At 34.0% G+C, this 21248-nt stretch overlaps 2 protein-coding genes and 1 long non-coding RNA gene across 3 annotated transcripts; 2 read left to right on the forward strand and 1 right to left on the reverse strand.

Annotated features, from left to right (window-relative positions):
* The first annotated feature begins 6669 nt into the window (after positions 1–6669).
* Positions 6670–12644, forward strand: LOC103494224 (monothiol glutaredoxin-S10-like). The gene is made up of 8 exons (XM_008455319.3): positions 6670–6944; positions 7085–7158; positions 8331–8429; positions 8616–8689; positions 10187–10389; positions 10554–10627; positions 12186–12284; positions 12371–12644. The coding sequence occupies exons 1-8, from the start codon at positions 6781–6783 to the stop codon at positions 12427–12429; spliced, it is 846 nt and encodes a 281-aa protein (XP_008453541.2). The 5' UTR covers positions 6670–6780; the 3' UTR covers positions 12430–12644.
* A 1276-nt stretch (positions 12645–13920) lies between these two features.
* LOC103494221 (uncharacterized) lies at positions 13921–19706 on the forward strand. Its single transcript, XM_008455317.3, has 4 exons — positions 13921–14328; positions 14434–14667; positions 15004–16245; positions 18780–19706. The coding sequence occupies exons 1-4, from the start codon at positions 14048–14050 to the stop codon at positions 19363–19365; spliced, it is 2343 nt and encodes a 780-aa protein (XP_008453539.1). The 5' UTR covers positions 13921–14047; the 3' UTR covers positions 19366–19706.
* LOC103494222 (uncharacterized) lies at positions 19572–21248 on the reverse strand. The gene is made up of 2 exons (XR_538607.3): positions 19984–21248; positions 19572–19842 (listed from the first exon to the last, which is right to left on the reverse strand). It is a non-coding gene; the product is annotated as an uncharacterized LOC103494222 (long non-coding RNA).

Here is a 21248-nt window from a genome sequence, read left to right on the forward strand (position 1 = left end):
AACCTTCATAATAAAACGGAACAAAAATTGTTTATAGCATTTTTCCAAACAGCTATTGAATGATTTTGATGACGCTTTTCAAAAGTAACAAAAAACGCTACACAAAATCTTTTATAGCATTTTTGAAATGTTATTAAAAACGCTATTAAAACCTTTTTATAGCGCTTTTCTAACGCAAATGAAAACGCTATACAACGTCTTCTATAGCATTTTTCCAATGTTATTGAAAACGCTATTGAAAGTTTATAGCCATTTTTCGACGCAATAAAAACTGTTATAAAAACGTTTCGATAGCGTTTTTCCTCACGTTATAAAAAGCATTTAGAGCATAATATTTATGCTATCGCTTGCGACATATTATAGCTGTTTGCATAGCATTGAAAAAACGCTATGAAAAGTCATGGACTTTCAATAACATCGGCTACGACAGCATTTCGAAAATGCTATCGAAAATCATCTATAGCGTTTTGTTGATGCTATTGTTGCTGATATTTCTTGTAGTGGTAGTGAGATTGACATAGGGACAGACCGATTTTGTTTTTCTTGATTTTAACACCAAGAATTACGTCTGCTTCTCCTAGGTCTTTCATTTCAAAGTGTGGTGAAAGGAACAAAGTATCATTTATCAACTCCATGTTTGTTTTGAAAATCAGCATGTCATCAACATATAGACATATTAATATGCAATCAGTTCCAAATAACTTTGAATAAACACACATATCTGAGGAATTTACTTTAAATCCATTGTTTATCAAAGTATTATTAAACTTTTCATACCACTGTTTAGGAACTTGCTTGAGACCATATAGAGATTTTCTAAGTTTACACACTTTGTTTTCTTGACCAGGAATTTTAAACCCTTCTAGTTATGTCATATAAATTTCTTCTTCTAAGTCACCATTTAGAAAGGTAATTTTTACGTCCATTTGGTGAATAAGAAAACCATTTATGGCAACTAATGCAATTAAGGCCCTAATTGTGGTTATCTTAGTTACAGGAAAATATGTGTCAAAGTAGCCAATACCTTGCTTTTGAGTATACCCTACCACCACTAATCTAGCTTTGTATCTTTCTGTTGACCCATTGGTTTTGTTTTCCTTTTGAAGGTCCACTTACACCTAATTGGCTTGCTTCCCTTTGGAAGGTCCATTAAGTCTCATGTTTGATTCATGACTAGTGAATCTAGTTCACTTTTAATGGCCTCTTTTACATACTTGACTCTATAGAGTTCAGGACTTCTTGGTAAGTTTTAAGATCTTCATCTTTTAAAAACAAGTTTGTGAAATTATAGTCAATTTCATTGCGCCTTTCCACTATAAAGGTGCTTAGGAATCTAGACAAAAACTTTTCTCAGTTCTCTGTCTTTTACTTCTCATAGGTTCTAATTCACATCCTAAGTTTGAAGTATTAGCAGTTTCAGAAACAGGTGTTTCACTAACAATTAAGGGATTTTCAGGATCATGCATACTTCTAAATAGGTAGGGAACAGACATAGATTGCTTTAACGGAAACACATGCTCAAAGAATTCTGCATCCCTAGATTCATTTATAATTTTATCATTTAAACACATAAACCTATATGTAGCACTATTTTGAGCATAGCCAATAAATGCACAGTCAAAGGTTTTAGACCCTACCGTAGATTTCTTCAATGCAGGAAATGATACCTTAGCCAAACATCTCTAGACCTTCATATAGGAGAGATTTGGTGCATGTCCTTTCCAAAGTTCATAGGGAGTTTTGTCTAGCCTTTTGTAGGGAACCCTGTTAAAAACAAAACACGCAAACAACACAGCTTCCCCCCATATATTATCAGATAGACCAGAGCTTAACAACATGGCATTCATCATTTCTTTAAGAGTTCTATTTTTCGTTATGCTATGTCATTTTGTTGTGGTGAGTAAGGAGCAGTAAATTGATGAACAATGCCATTTGACTCACAAAAATCTTTAAGAGTTTTATCAGAATACTCACCACCTCTATCTGATCTTAATCTTTTTATCGTTTTTCCTAACTGATTTTCAGATTCTACTTTAAATTTTAAAAACATACTACCAGCTTCATCTTTTGTTTTTATTAAGTAGATCTTAGTAAATCTAGAAAAATCATCAACAAAAGATACATAGTAACTTTTACCACCTCTACTAGTAGTGTTTTTAAAATCAGCCAGATCAGAGTGAATTAATTCTAATAGATTAGTAGTTCTAGATTCGACTAGTTTGAAAGGTTTCTTATAGAACTTACTTTTTACACAAACAGGGCATTTACCAGTTTTATGCGATTCAGAAGTATTAATAAGTCTTATGTCTTCAAGCTTCCTAATTGATGCAAAAGTTCACATGTCCTAGTCTACCATACCATAAATTAATAGATTCAACTATGTAGGTGAAACTAGAAACATTTGCATTCATGAAAACAGTGTTAAGTACAAACAGACCATTGGACAGATACCTTACCGATAAATTCTCCATTTTTGCTGATGACAACCTTGTCACCTTCCAGTACAATCTTAAGCCCAACCTAATTCAACAGACTTCCAGACACCAGGTTCCTATGCAGGGAAGAGTCATATAGAACATTACTAAGAGATAGAGTTTTTTCAGAAGTTAACTTTAAAATAACTTTCCCTTTCTCGATTACTCTTGCAGTGGCTAAGTTTTCCATGAATATGCATTCTCCATCTATAGTATCTTTGTAGTCATGGAGAAGTTCTCAATTGGTGCAGAAGTGTCTCGAGACTCAAGTATTGAGAATCCAGTCAGTCTTGTTTTCTATCAGGTTGGCCTCCATAACAGCTGCTATGACGTCATCGTCTTGTTCTGCTAGATTGGTTTGAGGTGTTGGTTTCTGGTTTGGTTTCCCTTTCCTTTGGTTACACTGGCATGATTTGTGTCCTTTTCCACATACATAACAAGCTAGCTTCTTCTTCTTGATTTGTCCCCTAGGAGCCTTGAATTGTCTTTTCTCTGAGTTTTTCCCCTTATGTCTTTTATCCTGCATGGTCCTATCTCTATTTACAACAAAAGATTCAACTAAGTTAGCATTAACTGAATTTAAATTTTTTGAGGTTAACTTATCTTTCAGTCTGTTGGCTTCTTTTATGCGCATGTGACTGATTAGTTCTTGAAGTTTCAGATCCTTCTTCTTGTGCTTAAGGTGATTACGGTAGTCATTCCATGATGGAGGAAACTTTTCCAGCAGGACATTTGCTTGAAGTACTTCACACATCATCATGCCTTCAGATAGAACGTTTGCCACCAGGTTCTCGTACTCATGTATTTGTTCCACAACTGGTTTGTCGTCTGTCATCTGGAACTGCAGCCGCTTTCCAACAACATATTTTTTCCATCCAGCATCATCTCCTCCATACCGAGATTCCAGGGTGCTCTAGATGTCCCTGGCAGATTTTTGAGCTACGAAAAGGTCGAACATCGAGTCTGACATATGGTTCAACAGATGCCCACGAACAGTCTTGTTGTCCTTTGTATACTTATCAAGATCGATCATTAGGTCCTTCTTCACTTGGTCAGTGGCAGTAGTAGAAGGTCTTGTGGATGATTCTGGATCAGAAGGTGCTAGAGTGATAGCTGGAGAATCAGACGACAGATTGGTGGTAAGGACGTAGTCGACTTCTAGCTGCTAAAAAAAGATCAACAATTTTTTGGACCAACGACAGTAGTTCGTTTCGTCAAGTGGCTCTAGATTAGACAGGTTAGGTAGAATTTTGTTGAAGGTCTTGATCGACATATCTGCTTTTAGATTATTGGAAATTTGAGACTATCGATCAAAATAATTGTTGTGCTATGACAAACCACTGCCCTGAAAGCAAGTTCGACTGATCGTGGTGTCGGTTGCTCCCCAAGGTTAACACAGCTTCAGAGTATTGACGTGTACTCATCGGAACAGGGAATAGAGACAAAAAACCGTGTGTAAATGCTCAAAACGTGGAGAGGAAAGCCAAATAAGAGATGAAATAAGAGAAGAGGAATTGGAAGAACGTTTTGTTGTGTTGAAACCATATGAGATCCCTCCAATTTATAGAGAAGTGAAGGAGGGGAGTGAATGTCGATGCGCACATTGAACATAAAAAATCGGGCTGGTCATCATAACTGTGTAAACGATGTAGCAATGACCCAAGCCCAAGCTCAAGCTCATCCATCAAATCGAACGGATGGTGGAGTGCATGAGGTGACAAGGTTATATTAACACCACCAACTTAATTTGAAATCTCCTTTGAAGGTTTAAGAATATATACCCACTTCTCACTTCAAAGGTTATCAATGTAGGACAAAATACCCGACTTTGCTATTTGGGCAAAAGCCCATAAGTCATTTCTAACAATTCATGGAAAGTGCAATATCGTGAAGAGAAAAAAATGTGTATAAAGTTTGACAAGTACTTTGTTTTTTTAGATTGTAGAGGAGAAAGTAGTAATGTTAGAGGGTATTTGTAACGTCCTGACACTCTCATGCATCCCTTGCAACCTAAGAATATGCTATCTTATTGATTCTTTCACCATGTTTTTTGTTATTTGTCACATAAATCATAGGAATCAACGTAGAATTGTTATAAGCTAAGGACACTTAACTTTAGATTTTATATGATCAAACCATCGAAAAGGATGTTCACCTTGTTGGTATAGGTATAAATGTTCAATTCTTTTAATTCTTTCTTAACCATACTTTCTTTTTCCTCATGATTCCTCTCATTTTCTAAACTTGGGGCTAGGACTGACTATAGGTCGGGTGAAGGTTTTTTAAAAATGGACTCCGAACTGAACATAGTCGGTTTAGTAAAGTGTCAAACCAACTTTGATATCGATGAGTAAGGGTCAGTCAGTCGGGTTATTCTAACACTTACAAATACTTTCTGAAAATTCTCGATTCGAAACTTTTCAAAATCAACCCAACCAACCCCTCTTGTTTTTCGATCAACCGACTTTGATTTGGTCGGTCGACTCGATTTTTCGATCTATCATGTTCACCCTTATTTGGAGTTGTTATATAATTTGTTTGAAGAGGAAGGAAAATTGAGAGGAAAGCGAAAGAGAGAAGTTAGATGGTGGAGGGGAAGCAAGAGGGAGAGCTTAACAAATGGTAAACAATAAAATATGAAGGTAGAGAGAAAAGGTTAAATGGTGTAAAGTGAAAAAAATAGAGCGTATATCATGATTGGGTGCAACAAAAAATGGTGGTACTCACACTTGATTCTCATAGCAAATTTAGGTAAACAATGTCAAACATAGTCCAAAGGACTATCACCTCCTTGAATTGTGTTTTATTGATTATATAATACCTTATCAATTCCATGTTGACGAAGATACAAGACCTTCCAAATTAGTCTTAGTTACAAATTACAAATTAGTCTTATGTTTTCCATGTATTATTTCAAAACACTATTAAATTTGTAAATGCTATATAAACCTTGAGGCGAAAAAGGTTAAATAACAGGGGAAAAAAATCCCTATAAACTTTATTATTTATAAAGTTTACAATATATGAAAAGATAAAAAATAAAAATGAAAAATTGTTTTTAAAGTTAGTATCTATTTGGTGTATGAAATTTCAGAAAGAACACTTTGATCCTTGAAAGTTCATCCATGACGTGTTGGCCGAGTGTCAAAATTCAAATTGACTAAACACAAAACAAATAATGTTGATCAAGTTCTATAAGACCCTTCGCCAACTAAGCCCAATCCACACTACACATAACTTTATAAATAGTTAGATCTTCCATCATTTTGAGGTGGTCGTCAAAGATAGTCTAGGGTTACTCAAAAAATTTAAAAGAAAGAATTCATTATTTTAGGCCATAATTGTTTTTATTGAAATAAAACAAAAAGTAGATAACATTTATTTTTAATAAAATAGCATTAAATTTAACCATTCAGCTCCTTAAAAATTGCATCACCCACAAACAAAGTTAAATTACATCCATTAATTTAATAAAACTAGTCTCAAGCAAACACTAGACTAAGTTTCAATTTAGACCATAAATTCTTAATTTCATCTACTTTTACAATAAATTTATAGAAATATTGTAGTTTTAACCTTGAGTTCAACTTTGTATAACTTACCAACTAATTTAGACAAACAACAATGTAAAATTCTCCTTAAACTCATTAGATCACTAAAATAAAGTTTAGCAAAATAAATTGTAGTTTAAAATTAAAATTGTAGTTTGAAATTAAAATCGGTAATTATCATTAGCATCTAGGGTTAAAAGGATAGAAATCGAAAATATTGATTTTTTTTTTGTTTTTTGACATATTATTTTTTTTTATATTCGTGAGTGTTCGGACTAATCTCATGGGATAATCTGTTTAACCGTAACATTCTAGATAAATGGACACTATGGATTCAACCTATAACCTATTTAATTAGTAATTGAGAATATGTTTTTCTTTTCTTTTAATTACTATTACTACCACATAACTAAGTCATGAATTGAGTTTTCTTTTTACTTTCTATTATTACCATAAAATATAGAAAATATTAGAATAATTATTTTAAGTTATGAAATTATTAAAAATATTTTTAAATATTTTAAAATAATACGATTCATTGTAATAAATATTTTGGTTCATTTTTTCGTATTTAAAAATAATATCATTTTATTTATTTGTTTGCAACTTAAGAAAAAAAAAGTTGAACTTTGAATATTCATAAATATACAAAGGGATATTCAGTAAAAAAAGTACACTCACGAAGCGATTAATTGCCGAAGCCGAACGCATAACCTGACCGGAAAAAGTTTAGTTGTTGTCCGGAATTTGGATCAATGGCGGCGACGGTGAGTATGAGGAAGATTTTGACGGCATCAGCAGCTATGGTCTGCGCCGTAGCCATAGCGTCTCTATGCAGGGCCTCATCTTCCCCAGAATCATTCATCAAAAACGCCATCGCCTCTCATCAGATCGTCATTTTCTCTAAGTCCTATTGCCCGTAATTTTCATTCTCCTTTCTCTTCCTTCTCTTAAATCGATTTGTTCATACTCCCAATATGCAGATCTAAATAACGTTGCTCTTAAATTAGAACCAGATCGTGGATTGATGAATGAATTGTTGTCGTTGTGTAATGTCAGGTATTGTAGAAGGGCAAAAGCTGTTTTCAAGGAATTGAACAAAGTTCCTCATGTTGTTGAGCTGGATCAAAGAGGTACTTGCTTAATCTCCTCATTCTTTTTCTTGTTTCTTGTTCTGTTTGTGGTAAATAGCAATAACTCCACTGGCTACTGTTTGAAACTAAGTGTGCTTGTTTCTTGTCTTTGAGATCCTTTATTTATATCTTGATGGTCGGTCAATTTTATACGAAAATCTTGTTCTGGCTTATTCTCTCCTTACTATGTTCTACTTAATTGTTACGGAGTAGTTAGAGAATCTGTGCTTAGTTTTGTTGCCGCTAGCGTCTTGAAGTGGTGACTCCTTAACTGAAGTACTTATGTATTAGGTATTGTGACCTGATGGTCTGTTAAATGCTTCCCAAATTGGAAACTAACATGTTTGTTCGGGATCATCCATTCTTTCAAATACTTTCAGTCGATTTGAATACAGCTAGAAGTATATCATTCACCGAAGTTTGAATCCACCCACCTTGCACATGTTAATGTACTTAAGATGAAAAAAGATACAAATTAAGCTACCTAATCAGAATCACACACTCAGATCCACCCCCTGAACAATGGGTTAGGAAGTGTGTCCTTCTGGAAGGAAATTCCTTTTAATTTATGTGTGTTCTTTTGAGAGTTAAGAGAGGGAGGGCAAAGAGTGGGAGATGGTAGAGGGAGGAAGAAAGCAGCAATGAAAGTGAGTAACGGTGAACACGAGTGTGTCTGGTTAGTTGGTGCTTAAAATGTGAAACGTCTAATTTACTAAGAAAAATTTAGACAAGGGACAATTGTAAATATAGCAATCAGGCCCAAAGTATTAGTAGATATAACATAATGCAAAAAAAAATATTATCCGTTCAAGTGCTACCATGGGTTGACTGTTACCAAATGTCTTTTGTTGCTCAAATTCTTCTTTTTTATTTGATATGGAGGTTCAAAGTTTAATTTTCTGAACTGCCTGGAAAACCGATTATCAACGAAAGCAGTGGTTTCTTTAAGAGTTTATGCAAGCTTAGGTTTTTATATGCTCTTTTGTTATTTTTGTTCTTTTTCAAGGAAAAGCCATTGTTTCAAAGAAAAAAATAAAGCAAAACGATTATCAGTATGACGTATATCTAGCTCTTGTTTCCATATCTGTTTATATCAGTGTTATCTCCATGCTATTCTATTACTCATAACCTAAAAGTTAACTGTCCCTAGAATGTGAATCTGAATTGCACAGATGATGGCAGTGCCCTTCAAAATGCTCTAAGTGTACTCTTTGGAAGGCGGACTGTACCTCAAGTGTTCATAGATGGAAAACACATTGGTGGATCAGATGGTAATTGGTTTTTCTTTGACGTCTAACTGTCTATAACATTTCTGTTTTTTGTTCTAGTTTTTCATTTTTCAAGAGACAAACTTGTTTGATAAGCAGAAAACAAGAACGTTATCAAACATGCCCATGTTTTACTAATATATATTTCTCCTTTAAATAGTTTTAACTCATTCAAACCCTGATTTCCAGATACTGTCGAAGCATATGAGAGTGGGGAGTTGAGTAAACTACTAGGCATCAAGGAAGACCACAAAGCCGATCTTTGAACTCAAACTTTCAAATTGTTAGCAGATATCTTTACACCAACAGAGTATGTTTTGCTTGGATTAGTTGTTCAATTTTAACTCTTAATAGTGGAGGATAAATTGTCTCTGATATAGGGGGGTATCAAACCAGTGATAACTTTGCTTTTAATGTAAGGGGATTTTCGAACACTAATCAATAGATTGAACCATTTTTGCCCCTCTAGTTTCTTTTGGTCCTTCCATTTTGTGTACTTTTTTTTCTTCTACTTGCCCTAAAAGTCCTTTCTTTTGAACGACTCTTGATATGAATGTTTCAAAAAATTGTTTTTGATTTGACCTTATCGACATCGGTTTAGGAGCAAGGATTTGAACCTTTTAACTTTCTTGTCGATTATATCTCCGTAGCTAGTGGTTGAAGGTAACCTAGCAATCAATGGTTGATTATGCAGTGCAAAGTACCGTAATAATGTTTATAGACTATTTGTACATAATCTTGAAATTTATAATTTTTATATTAGTTTCTTTTACCAAAAAGCTTTTGCATTAAACATTTTATCTTTTATATATATAACATAAAAATTGCTTACTCTTGACCTACTTTTAGTCTATGATGTTTATTTGGTTTTTAAGGATTCAAAATGAACACTTCAAATCTAGTGTTTCTATAAATTACTCATGATCTATCATGGTTGCTTCCGACATGTACCCACAAAATTCATGATGGTGCTATTAGCCTTGTAAATTGAGACCCATGTTGTCACCTGATCTCTTTATCATACATTTTTCCTTCTTCTCTCTTAAGCAAATGCCTTTTCTTTTATACCTATTTGGGTTTCAAAATTTCCAGTCGTAAAAAGAAAAAAAAAAAAAAAAGAAAAGATGAGAGTTAATTTTAGGGAAAAAATTAGGATCTAAATGAAAATTACGATTATGTTTCTATGCTATTAAACTGAAACTTAAATTACGAAAAATGATAAAATGAAGGCATAAGAAATAAAAAATAGAAACAGAAAACCTAAAGACCAGAGATAATGGAACATACCAAAATACCCGTAATGGAAAATATCAAAATGCCCCGTCAACTAATATATTTGGTTACCGATTTCTAATTTTTCTTTTTGTTATACAATCAACGATTCTTTTAAAATTTTTTATTTACTATCCGGTCGTAAAAAAAAAACAAAAGGAGAAAGACTTTAAAATATTCTAATAATTTGTTATATTTATAAAAATTAAGGTAAGTTAACGAATCCATTTATAATAAATTACACAACAATATTGACTTTAAAATATTCTAATAATTTGTTATATTTATAAAAATTAAGGTAAGTTAACGAATCCATTTATAATAAATTACACAACAATATTGTTATCATTAAAATGGTTGGTTTTGTTTATATTTTTTCAAAATTAAAAAAAATCAATTCTAAAATGCAAAGCAATATTATTATCACTAGAAAAATAATTGAAAAAGAAAAAAGGTCAACAGTTAGGTTGACCAAATTCCAAATTTAATCGCCGACGGGAGCAGCCTTATCGAGAAAACCTTTGTTGCAGCCGGGAAATCGTATTGTATCAATGGCAGCCACGGTGGTGACAATGAGGATGAGGATGATACCCACGGTACGCGCCATGGCTTCATCTTCACCTGAATCACTCTTCGTCAAGAAAACCATCGCCTCCCACCAGACTGTCATCTTCTCCAAATCCTATTGCCCGTATCTTCATTCTTCTTCTTCTTCTCGTCAATTGTTTTAATATTGTTGTGTGTGTTCAAATTCAGGGTTGATTAATGAATCAAGGGTTATTTTCTGCTTTTTTCAAAGTTCTGTTCGAATCGTTGAAATTCCTGGTGTTAATTATTTCTAATTGTAAAATGCAGGTATTGTGAAACGGCAAAAGCCGTTTTCAAGGATTTGAACAAAGTTCCTCATGTTGTTGAGTTGGATCAGAGGGGTATTTACTCAATTTCCCTTCTTCTTGTTTACTCTATGATTATGAAAAGTAACAGTTACAACTCCCTTTATTACTGTAGAATTTGGGTTGAATCTATTGAAACTGAGTATATTTGAAAATCTTGTTCTAGATTATTCACTCCAAGTTACGAAAATGTTGGAGTTTGATATTTCAGTTGATATTTGTATATTTGAGATTTTTAAAGCTCAAGTGTGTGTTAACTAAATGCCGCCTTTACTTTTTTGTTATCCCTTTGCTTCACTTCTCCTTCCATTTTCTGTTATTTTCTGGTTCAGTTTCATTATTCAAAGAGACTATCTAGGTAAATGATTGAGATAAACTTTAGTGAAACTTAGAAATAAGAACAGCAAAAACCGTAAGAGAACCCGTCTTAGTTTTAGTATTGCTTCCAACCTCTCGCAATGAGGATTACCTGGAGCTGCAATATTTCTGTATCAAGACCTGTGATGTGATCCTTTGTTAAACGCTTTGCCAATTCGAAACTAAACATTTTGTTTAGGGACTTTTCTACTCCCTTTGGATAAAATTCTCTTTTCAATGTGGAACTCACAACATGCTCTTCAAGATGGGGTCGTCTTGGGTTCACCATTTTTGAGTTTGTTTGGATGAGCTTTAAGGTCTTGGTCCATGATACTATATTAAATTATATAGAATTTCATCTCAAAACCAATTGACAATGAAAGAAGTAACTGTTGTGTCTTATTAAGGTCTTACAGTTATTTCATCTTTCAAATATGAGATCCTCAAAAAGGAAAGGGGCCAAAAAGTCGCTGATGGTAGAGGAAAAGTACGACCAATTAATGTGGCTTGGTGTTGATGCAAATATTGGCAAGGAAGATTCACCAAACTTGCACATGTGGACAATTTTTCGATTCAGAAACGAGGTGACCTGCAAAATATAATGAACCACCCTTGATGTCTAAGTTAGTTTAGTGGATTCAGAATGTAGTGAGAGTTAACTTACCCCTTCATCATATAACTGGGATGACCTTGGATTTTTCTTCTCCTCCTCAGATTAAGATGATCTAGATCAGCTTCTTCTCGCCAGGTAAATCCTGTGGAATGTGGATAAAAAATTCCACACCCTTCGGCCAACAAACTTACCTTAGCCTTGGCCTGATTGGCCCTGGTTGACTCTGTTTAGCCTTTATCGGCCTTGGGTTTGGTTTTGTCCATTACGAGTCCAATTCGTGTTAGACTTTACTTTGAGCACAAATTCAACCATAACTCTTGAAATATTTTCTTAGTAAGAAATTATCAAAATCTTATTTTATCTTTTGGTAGTTCATACAGGTTCTTTGTCTTCTTTAGTTTAGTTCTCTTCTCTTTCATTTCATTTCAGGGTGGGGATCGAATTGAAACTTTGGGATCAATTCCCTAAATGGTCTGGCAAAACTGTTACCATTAGACATATATACATATCATAGCTCTTGTTTCCATGTCTTTCTATATCCTACTGTTCTCTCCATGCTTTTCTATTACTCATAAATTAAAGTTAGTTTAGTTAATTCCTAGAATTTGGATCTTTATCCCGTAGATGATGGGAGTGCCATTCAAGATGCTTTAAGTGCACTTGTCGGAAGGCACACTGTACCTCAAGTTTTTATCGATGGAAAACACATAGGTGGATCAGATGGTAATTGGCTCTTCTTTGGCAACTTATTGTTTGTAATATATTTTTCTCCAAAGTACTTTCTAACTCATTGAGACCTTGATTTTCAGATACTGTTGAAGCATATGAGAGTGGAGAATTGAGTAAACTCCTGGGTATTGAGGAATAGGATAAGGTGATTCATCTCTAAAATCGTACCTTCAATTCTAAGCAGATATCTTTGCACATACAGATTGTATTTTTGCTTGAATCAACTGCTTATTAATTATATTCTTCAATGCGAGGATAAATTGACCACTATATGATATTATTTTGTCCCGATGAAAAATTATTTAATGAAGTTGTTATAGGTGTGGATTAAAATATCTACATCTTTTTAGGGAATTATTGAGTACAAATTTAAAGTACTTTTTGCAGTTTTTTCGCATATGATCTATTATCTATGTTGAAGTTCTCATAGTAATAGTAAGGATTTAGGTAAGATCAGAAATAGTCTATTTCTAACCGTTAAACAGATTGAAAACAAAACTTCAAATAGTTATTTTCTTAAGGAAGAAAAGAAATTTTTTATTTTTAGCTTAGTTTTTTAAAATGTGAAAAATCAAATTTATCTAACAATAAACTAATATTTAATAATTGATCTAAAAAAAAGATTGTTTTTTGATAACAAGTAGTTAATAAACATAAGCATATGGTTGGCATTTTTTTTTTCAAAATGAGCCTATCTCAATTGACGTTTGTGAAGAAAATAATTTTTTTTATTGTTAGTTCAGGCTAACCATTTATTTTAAAAAAAAACTTATCAACTAGATAAATTCGTTAAAAAGAAAATTTGCAATAATACAACTTTTATTTAGGGACATTTTTAAATACTAGTACTTAACATGCGATGTTCGTAATATTTCAAACATTTTTCTATTTTATGATTCGTCACATTCATCTTTGAATTATTATTTTTTTTTTATTTTAGATTCTCTTTAAAAATTTAGGCAAAGATAATTGAAGAAGTAAAGAAAATTGCTAAAAAAAGTAGAATGAGTATAAAAAAGGTAGATTAATTATTAAAGATTTCTTTCTATATTTAAATGTAGAAGAAAAAATACAAAGAGAAAAAAAAAACATCAAAAAAAGAAAAAATAAACAAAACATAATCGTTGATATACTTATATATAGTAATTAACCATAGGAGTAAGAATATTAATTAGTTTTCAAACTATTGATATTATAAACTAAAAAATTTCTACTACAAATTATTAAGTATTGAAATAAAAAAATTTTAACCTAAAAGGAAAGAGGAAAAATGTGACAATGTTAAGGATTTTGTATTCGAAAGCTAACATTTTCAAGTTTAACGAGTTATATAACACTTAATATTTTAAAAAAGAAAAGTTGTAACGGATACAAAATTTCTTAATTATAACGAATATTTTCTTTGAAACTAGGTTATTTTTTATTTTAAATTATATCATTAAAAAAAAAAAGACTACTTCACATTATTTATTATACACGGATACAAGATTAGTCAAAGGTCATTTATGACTACGAGATCGTTTAGACAAGGGGATACGATCGTTTATATTTTTAAATTTTTTTTGGTTATGTATAAGAATTTTTGTTATTTTATTATTATTTTAAAAAGAATTTGTATGCTGACTTGAAATTTTTATAAGAAAAGGAAAAAGAAATGGGATCTACTACCCGCGACGGCGAGACGAGGTCTTTATATATAAAGAAGACGCAGTTCGTACCGACGGGATTCGCAATTCATACAATCACAGAGTGCGCCAATGGAGCAGCAGCAGAAGAAAAAGAAGAAGCTTTATAGCCATAGCCATATCTCTACTTCCAAAACCAAACGAAAGAGACAACCCCATTTCGATTTTGATGTCAATACCACTTTCTCTCTTCTTCTCGCCGCCGTCTCTACTCCTCACAATCCCTACTCTGTTTTCTTGCTTCCCAAATGCTTAACCCACCTCCATTCCGCTCTTCTTCCTCAGTCCCCTCACCCTCTTCAAACTCTTCCTTCTCCAATCCTTTCCCTTCTTCCTCTTCTCATTCTTTCCGAGTAACCCATTTCTTTCCTCTTTCTCTTGGCTCCCTTTGGATTGCACTATCTCTATCCCCTTGTTTCTTAATTTATTTGTTCTTTTTTTCCCTTTTCTTTTTGCAGGCGCCAAGGGATTGCTTCTTGTGCTGCTGAGATCGTGGGTGCTGCTTCGCTTCTCTCCCTTCGTACGAATGAGGTGATTGCTTTGGATGATGGGGTTGTGAGGGCTTTGATCTCTGTCTTGGGGTGTTCTAAGAGAAGGGTTGCGTTGGCTGCTTGTAATGCTGTTCTGGATTTGTCCACCACGTCGTTTGGGCGGCAACGCTTGGTGGAGTTCTCTGCCATCCAGCGTCTTATGTAAGTGTTTTATTGCTGTTGAGTCTAATTCTGATTTCTTCCTGCCCCATGTTTTTCCCCATTTCTTGATTTTTTTTTTGTTTTTTTTTTTTTGTTTCTTATGATTTAATTACGTTTATCATTTTGTTTTTGTACCCTGCGTCTAAGCATTTCAAAACAAACGCATGGGGAAAAAGGTTATGACTTAAATTGAACTTTGTGCTTCTCTATAATTCATTTCCAATATGATTAAGGTGACACGTATTACGAGTGGCTGGTTATGGTAGTTAATGATGCCAATCAGAGTTAGATTAGTTTAGGGTATTTTCTTGGATAACTGAACTTAAGATCTACTAGATTTTCATTTCTTCAGGTTTCAGCTTCTACAGGGATGTCGGTTTCCATAGGCACTGTATATGTCGAAAATTCTGCAATTTTGAAGGCAGGATATGAAGGAGATGAGCTTTTAATATCAATTCTGAATGCAGCTATAGTTCTGATTAATACTTGTCATTTCAAACATTTGGAAAAGATACCAAGCTACCATCTGAAAGCATTCATGGGTTTTTTGAAAAATCTATGGATAGAAGTGCGTATTAAAATGATACAAATTAACGAAATTGAGTGCTCGCAGGAGCAATTTGATATGAGCAACATTAGCACCAATGATTTGGCTGCGAGTATTTTTAGGCTTTCCATGAGTACCGATCAAATTAGCAGAGTTTTTCCTGTGGAGAAGGTTAAAATTTTATTGGGTTTAAGTGGGTCAAACTTTGAAGAATTCATGGCGAGTCACTGGGAAGCTTCACCATGCCTCATGCAGAAATCCTCAAGAATAAATGAAGAAGCTGATTTTATCGGGTCATTTGTTGGGTCCATAACCTCAATTGAGAAAATTCATTCCTTTATTTCACCAATGCTTGGAAGATTAGTTTCTTGTAGTCCTATTGCCTCAGATGAGCTAGACATACATAATTTCTTAGAGGAGGCAAGAACTGAATTGGGATTTCCTTTAATTTATCAGCAAGATATACGGGTCCTCAGAACAGATCAGTGTTTGAAAAGAGAGATACATTTCTTTCAGAAGAATTTTGAGCCATGCTGCATAAAGGGTCCTCATTTCTTAAAGTTACATGACGCTCTAAAATGTGAAGAAGCTTTTAAAGAGGGTTATACAATTGCTCTGCGTGGCATGGAATTTCGGCATGAGAAGATTGCTGCTATTTCAAATACTTTAGCATCTCTGTTTGGTCAACCATCTGTAGGTGCTAATATGTACTTGACACCTCCAGGTTCTCAAGGTTTGACTCGTCATTATGATGATCATTGTGTGTTTGTATGCCAGCTTGCTGGAAGCAAGCAGTGGACAGTTTTTAGTCCACCAAGGATTCGTTTACCTCGCTTGTATGATTTTCATGAATTCCCAAGTTGTTCGGAAGTTGAGAGTGCATTGGCAGTTGGAAGACAATTCTTCCTAAGAGAGGGTGATGTATTATATATTCCTAGAGGATTTCTTCACGAGGCTCGTACTGTAAGTGGTGGTCCTGATGGGTCTTCCCTACACCTTACATTTGGTATTGAGGTTGAACCTCCTTTTGAGTAAGTCAATGAAACTTCTGTTTGAATTTTAGATGATTTGAATAGTTATGCTTTTTTTTGGTCTATTACGTTTCACTTCATGTAGTTTAACATTAACTTTAATCTGAAAAAGTCGATGAATAGTTTTTGAGATGCCATAATTACAAATTGGAGAAGTTTTCTTGAATGGATGTCTAAAGTCCTACGAGTAACTAGGAGGATTGATTGTATTTAAGTTCCTCGATTCACTTGAGGGGTCTTTCAATTCTAAATAGTTTCTGATGTGTTCCCTGAATAGTTTTTACATGGTCACTAAATTCAAAATCTCTTGAAATTGATATCTCCGCAAGTTTTTGTTCTCTTATTTGATTACCTGTTTGTAAATCTACTAGTGTTTTAAGGTCATAACCATCATGGGATGACCTAGTGGTAAAAAAGGAGACATAATCTCAATAGCTAAGAGGACATGGGTTCAATCCATGGTGGTTGTCTACGTAGGAATTTATTTCCTACGAGTTACCTTGACACCCAAATATTGTAGGGTCATCTGCAATTTTGATTTGGTGAATACTATAAGGTACTTCTATCGAGGGCCGGCCTACATATATGATGTAAAAGTCTAGACTGTTACTGGCCAGAAGTTCTGAAGGTTAACATTTTCAGGTCATTATAACCATTAGAGATTAATCGTTTTTCATTCTTATAGGATCAAGGGTATGACATATAAATGAGAAAGAAGAAAACATATGTTTTCAGACTTAGTAATGAATGCTTAATATTCTGTTGATTACGCTAAACAGTGACAATTCTATCAGCTTTTCTTCTGCTCTTGGATCATGTGTGCTGTTCCTGTAGTATAGTTTACTGCAGTGTTCTCCTTAGTGCCAGTGTCATGTTTTTTTTTTTTTTTAATTATTATTATTTTTATTAATATCATATCGAGTTACACTTACTTCTCATATTCTTGAAGCACTTGTATGAAAGTATTTTTTTTCTCTTTTTTTTTTTTTCAGTCTAAAGCTTTAGTCCTTGTTGTCCTTGTATTTTATTGGCTAATAATGTATGAACCGGTCTTCTTATGACTCAAGATGTGGCCTTTGCATTCTTGTAATGAATTAGTGGTCTTTGCCTCTTGAATCAGCTCAGGGAGCGGGGGCTGAGATCGGCGTTTTATTAAGCTTTCTCAGGCATATGCCTAGGTGAAGGCGTAGATCTCTGGTGCCTAGCCATAAGGTGAGGCTCACAATATAAGGTGCACACCTTTTGTGAACCGAGCCCTGAGCCTTGAGGCTTTTTCATTATTTTTAGAAAATATTAATAATTAGAGTTTTTCCTTCTTTATTAACTTAAAAAAATTAAATTTACTAAGCCCGAAAGCAAATTTCTTGCATTCAAGGTTTATTTTTTTCATTTCATTTTTCCACTTCAACTATGCTTTCTCTTCTTTATGTAGTACTTTTATACATAGCGCACCTCACAAAAAAGTCCTGTTTCTTTTTTCTTGCGGTAGCCCCAGAAGTGAAAAGTCCATTGCGCTTTATTGCACCTTGAGTTTTAGAAAACAATAGCGGAGACATCTTGCATCACTAATATCGAGATATTGTTTTTTTCCAAAGAAAATCACTTACTTAGGTGTGTCCTAAGTGTTAAATTTGAAGCAAATAGGTTAAATAATTAAAATGTTCAAATATCTTTTGAAGTGTCTGTTTTGATAGACCACTATATTTTACCGTCTGACAACTCAGGAACAAGTCATGTGCTGTGACAACATGCTTTTTGTAAAGTATGGAACCTTGACCTGTTTCCATGGGACACAAACAACTTTTTGGACCCAATGCTTCTGGAAAAGCAGGTGTTCCTTGCAATGATAATGGTTATTTGTGCATAAACGCCCATAATGCATGTTGGATTCTCCATTTTTCTAAAACTGGACTTTGAATTTATGGACCCCATGGGACTTCATCAGACAGCTATTATGCTTATAGAAGTGTCTTATAGTGAGAACCTTCATATGATCATTAAGCTCTTTACAATGATGATTCTTAGCCAAAAAATGCATATTATTAAAAATGTTTATGTTTGGGCTATTTTATGAGTTTGTGTTCTTGTGAAAGCTGATAATCATCATATATCACTGATCTTGTAAAAGCCTAAAGTTTGTTGTGACTGCTGCATTGCTAGTTCCAGGTTGTGTAAATATTTATGATAGTTCAGTTTACTGGGAAGTGCATTTTACATTATTATTATTGTATCTGCACAGTTATATGCCAAAACTATTAATTTGTTCTGTTCTTAAACTTTAGCTGGCTTAGGTTGGTAGAATGATTGTATTTTAAACCAAGGATAAAATAAGACGCCTGTTGTCTTGTAGACCACTACTTCAATGAACATCAAAATCTCTCAGCTTTTTTTATTTATTGAATTGTTTGAGGTCTCTATTTTGTGAGTCGGATAATTTTTTTTTGAAACATAAAAGCCCCAAAAAATTGGAGTGAATTGACTAGTCTAATTTATCATTTATTTACTTTGTTCTGACCCTTCTAATCCTACTTCAGGTGGGAAGGATTTGTTCATACTGCAGTCTATTCTTGGAATTGGAGTCATAACCCAAAGCAATGTGATACTTTGTTTGGAACTATGTCTGTACAACTACTGCACTTTGCAATTTGGTTAATTAGTGTCTCTGATCATAACTTTCGAAAGGCTTGCTTGGTAGCAGCATGTTCTTTGCCCTCAGAAACTAATGACAGGCTTGGCCTGATCCAGAAGACTACTTTCAGTAGATTGTTAGATAAAATCAGTAGTGAGTCAAAATTCTCGGAAGTGCTTGCTGCTCTAAAAATTTCAGTTGAGAAAGACGAAGACCCCTTTCATCGCATGAGATGGCTCAGACTTCTCAACGTAGATGGAAAAGAAAGCATCAAAGATGATAAATGGACCATGCCTTCAATTGGTATTAGAGATCTGTTATCTACTTGTGTTAATCATAGAGAACAGATAGGAACTACATTTGTGGAGGTAAAATCTAGATTTTGTAGGGAAGTAAGATTTAAGAATGCTGTGGAGTGCTACCAAAAGTTGCTCAAGAGGTTTAGAAAGGTCAGAAGTCAATATACGAATGGAATGATTTCGTTGCATTGAACTACGAGTGATTAATGTCTCTGGTTCTCTCCCAACGACATTTCCTATTTCAAGCAATTCAGGTTCATGTTCACAGAATCACATATATTTTGGCAAGTTGCAAGCTCAAGGCGCTCAACCATGACTTATCTGCAATGGTTCTCTGGGTAAGGAGCCTGTTGCTACTAGGTGTCGATTTTGGGGGGAAGGTTACACCTTGTATATAATTGTAGCATGAAAAAAATTAGCATTTGATAGATTGTAAAACAAAAGTGAGTATTTGAAGTGCAGTACATGTATGAATAATTCATTTCATCTTAGAAGTTGATATGTTTCCTATGGCTATGGATGTTTTGGTGTTGGATTCGGATGTGTTGTCACTCCATGATAGTCAATGTGGTATATAAGTTCCCCCAAGCTGTTGATACTTGCTTCATGTTCAGGTGTGTTGGAGGACATATCTTTTGGAGACGGTCTATTGAACTCGTCTTCATGAACCTGCATTTTGGCATATTCATGACCACAAATAAAGGAATCTCAAAAGTGCATGTTTAGGGTGGTGGAATCCATTGTCAAAAGTACTTGAAAGATTCAGAAATAAATAAATATATAAAGAAAATAAACAAAGAAGTAGCATACCTCGTGATATTCGGATTTGGGATAGTTGGAAAATGATGTACCAAGGTACTTTCTTGCAGGTCTTCCTTCGGAGGTGAAAAGTCGAGGTGGAGAATGCAAAAGATCCATTGAACGAAGATAGAAGAAAGTAAAGAGAAGGCAAAAGAAAATAAATTGTGAGGATCTCATTTCCTAACTTTATCTGCTCAAATAAAGATAAGGTTATCTTGGGATGGAAAGAGATAGGTTTGCTGCGTTATATAGAGGGAGCTTTTTATGCATTCTCATTTGGAGAGTTAGCAAGAGAGAGAGGGAAAAATCAATTATTGGTCCATGGCAGAAGGGAGACAAAGACTAGCCCATGCTTATGATTTTGTTGCTAATTCAAAATGAAATAGACTCGATACCAACCAAGAATGCAGATAACAACTTCCGCTTCAAGCCATTTAACACTCTTTTGGCCGACTTAACTCATGTTAAAATTTCACGTGTTTGTTCCATGCCAAACAGAACCACTCATGGCCAAATCGTTCGTCCCTGTTTTGTCCTCACTATCTCATTTGGTTTGGTTCTTCTAACCCTTTGACTCTCTCTCTCTCCTCCCTTATCCTGTCAGTTTCAGAGTAATATATACCCTTTTCTAGAAATATAAACCTGCATTTTTTTTCATGATAAAAGAGAAAAATGGGGGAAAAAAAATCTTTTCACTCTATCTTTGTATCAATTTTTTTTCACCTAAGGATATATTTGGATTCCATTACAAAATAAGGAAGGGGGGGATAATATGTCTGTCATTTCCTGTACATTTCTAATATGAATTATGGGTCATTTTCAACTTTGTACCCATTCTATTGATCAGAACTTTTTGAATTTTGTTATGAGATCTAATCTGCTCAGGTTGTAAAGCTTGTAAATTTGAAAAGAAAACGGGATCTTGAAGCCTTGGGAGATAATTGGTGCTGTATGCAATAAATGTATGGAACTGAAAGAGGTGAGCATTTTACAGCTCTTAAACATGATTGATTATTGCATGATTAACATCACTTATTGCTACACTGGAGATTCCCTGTGACAATTTGATTTGAAAGGGAAGTGGTAATGTGAATTAATCAGCTGATATAAGTGTGTCATCGGTTCAGACTTCATGACATGACTTTCTTTTGTTTTATTTCCATGAATGTGAGCAGTTTCAGATCTGAGTTTTGAAATTCCATGCCTTTGTGATATTGTAATTTCTTACTCTAATGACAAGACTTATCTAATAATAAATAGATATGGACTAGTTC

Source organism: Cucumis melo, chromosome 2 (assembly GCF_025177605.1).
Source record: "Cucumis melo cultivar AY chromosome 2, USDA_Cmelo_AY_1.0, whole genome shotgun sequence".
In the NCBI taxonomy this organism is placed as follows: Eukaryota; Viridiplantae; Streptophyta; class Magnoliopsida; order Cucurbitales; family Cucurbitaceae; genus Cucumis; species Cucumis melo.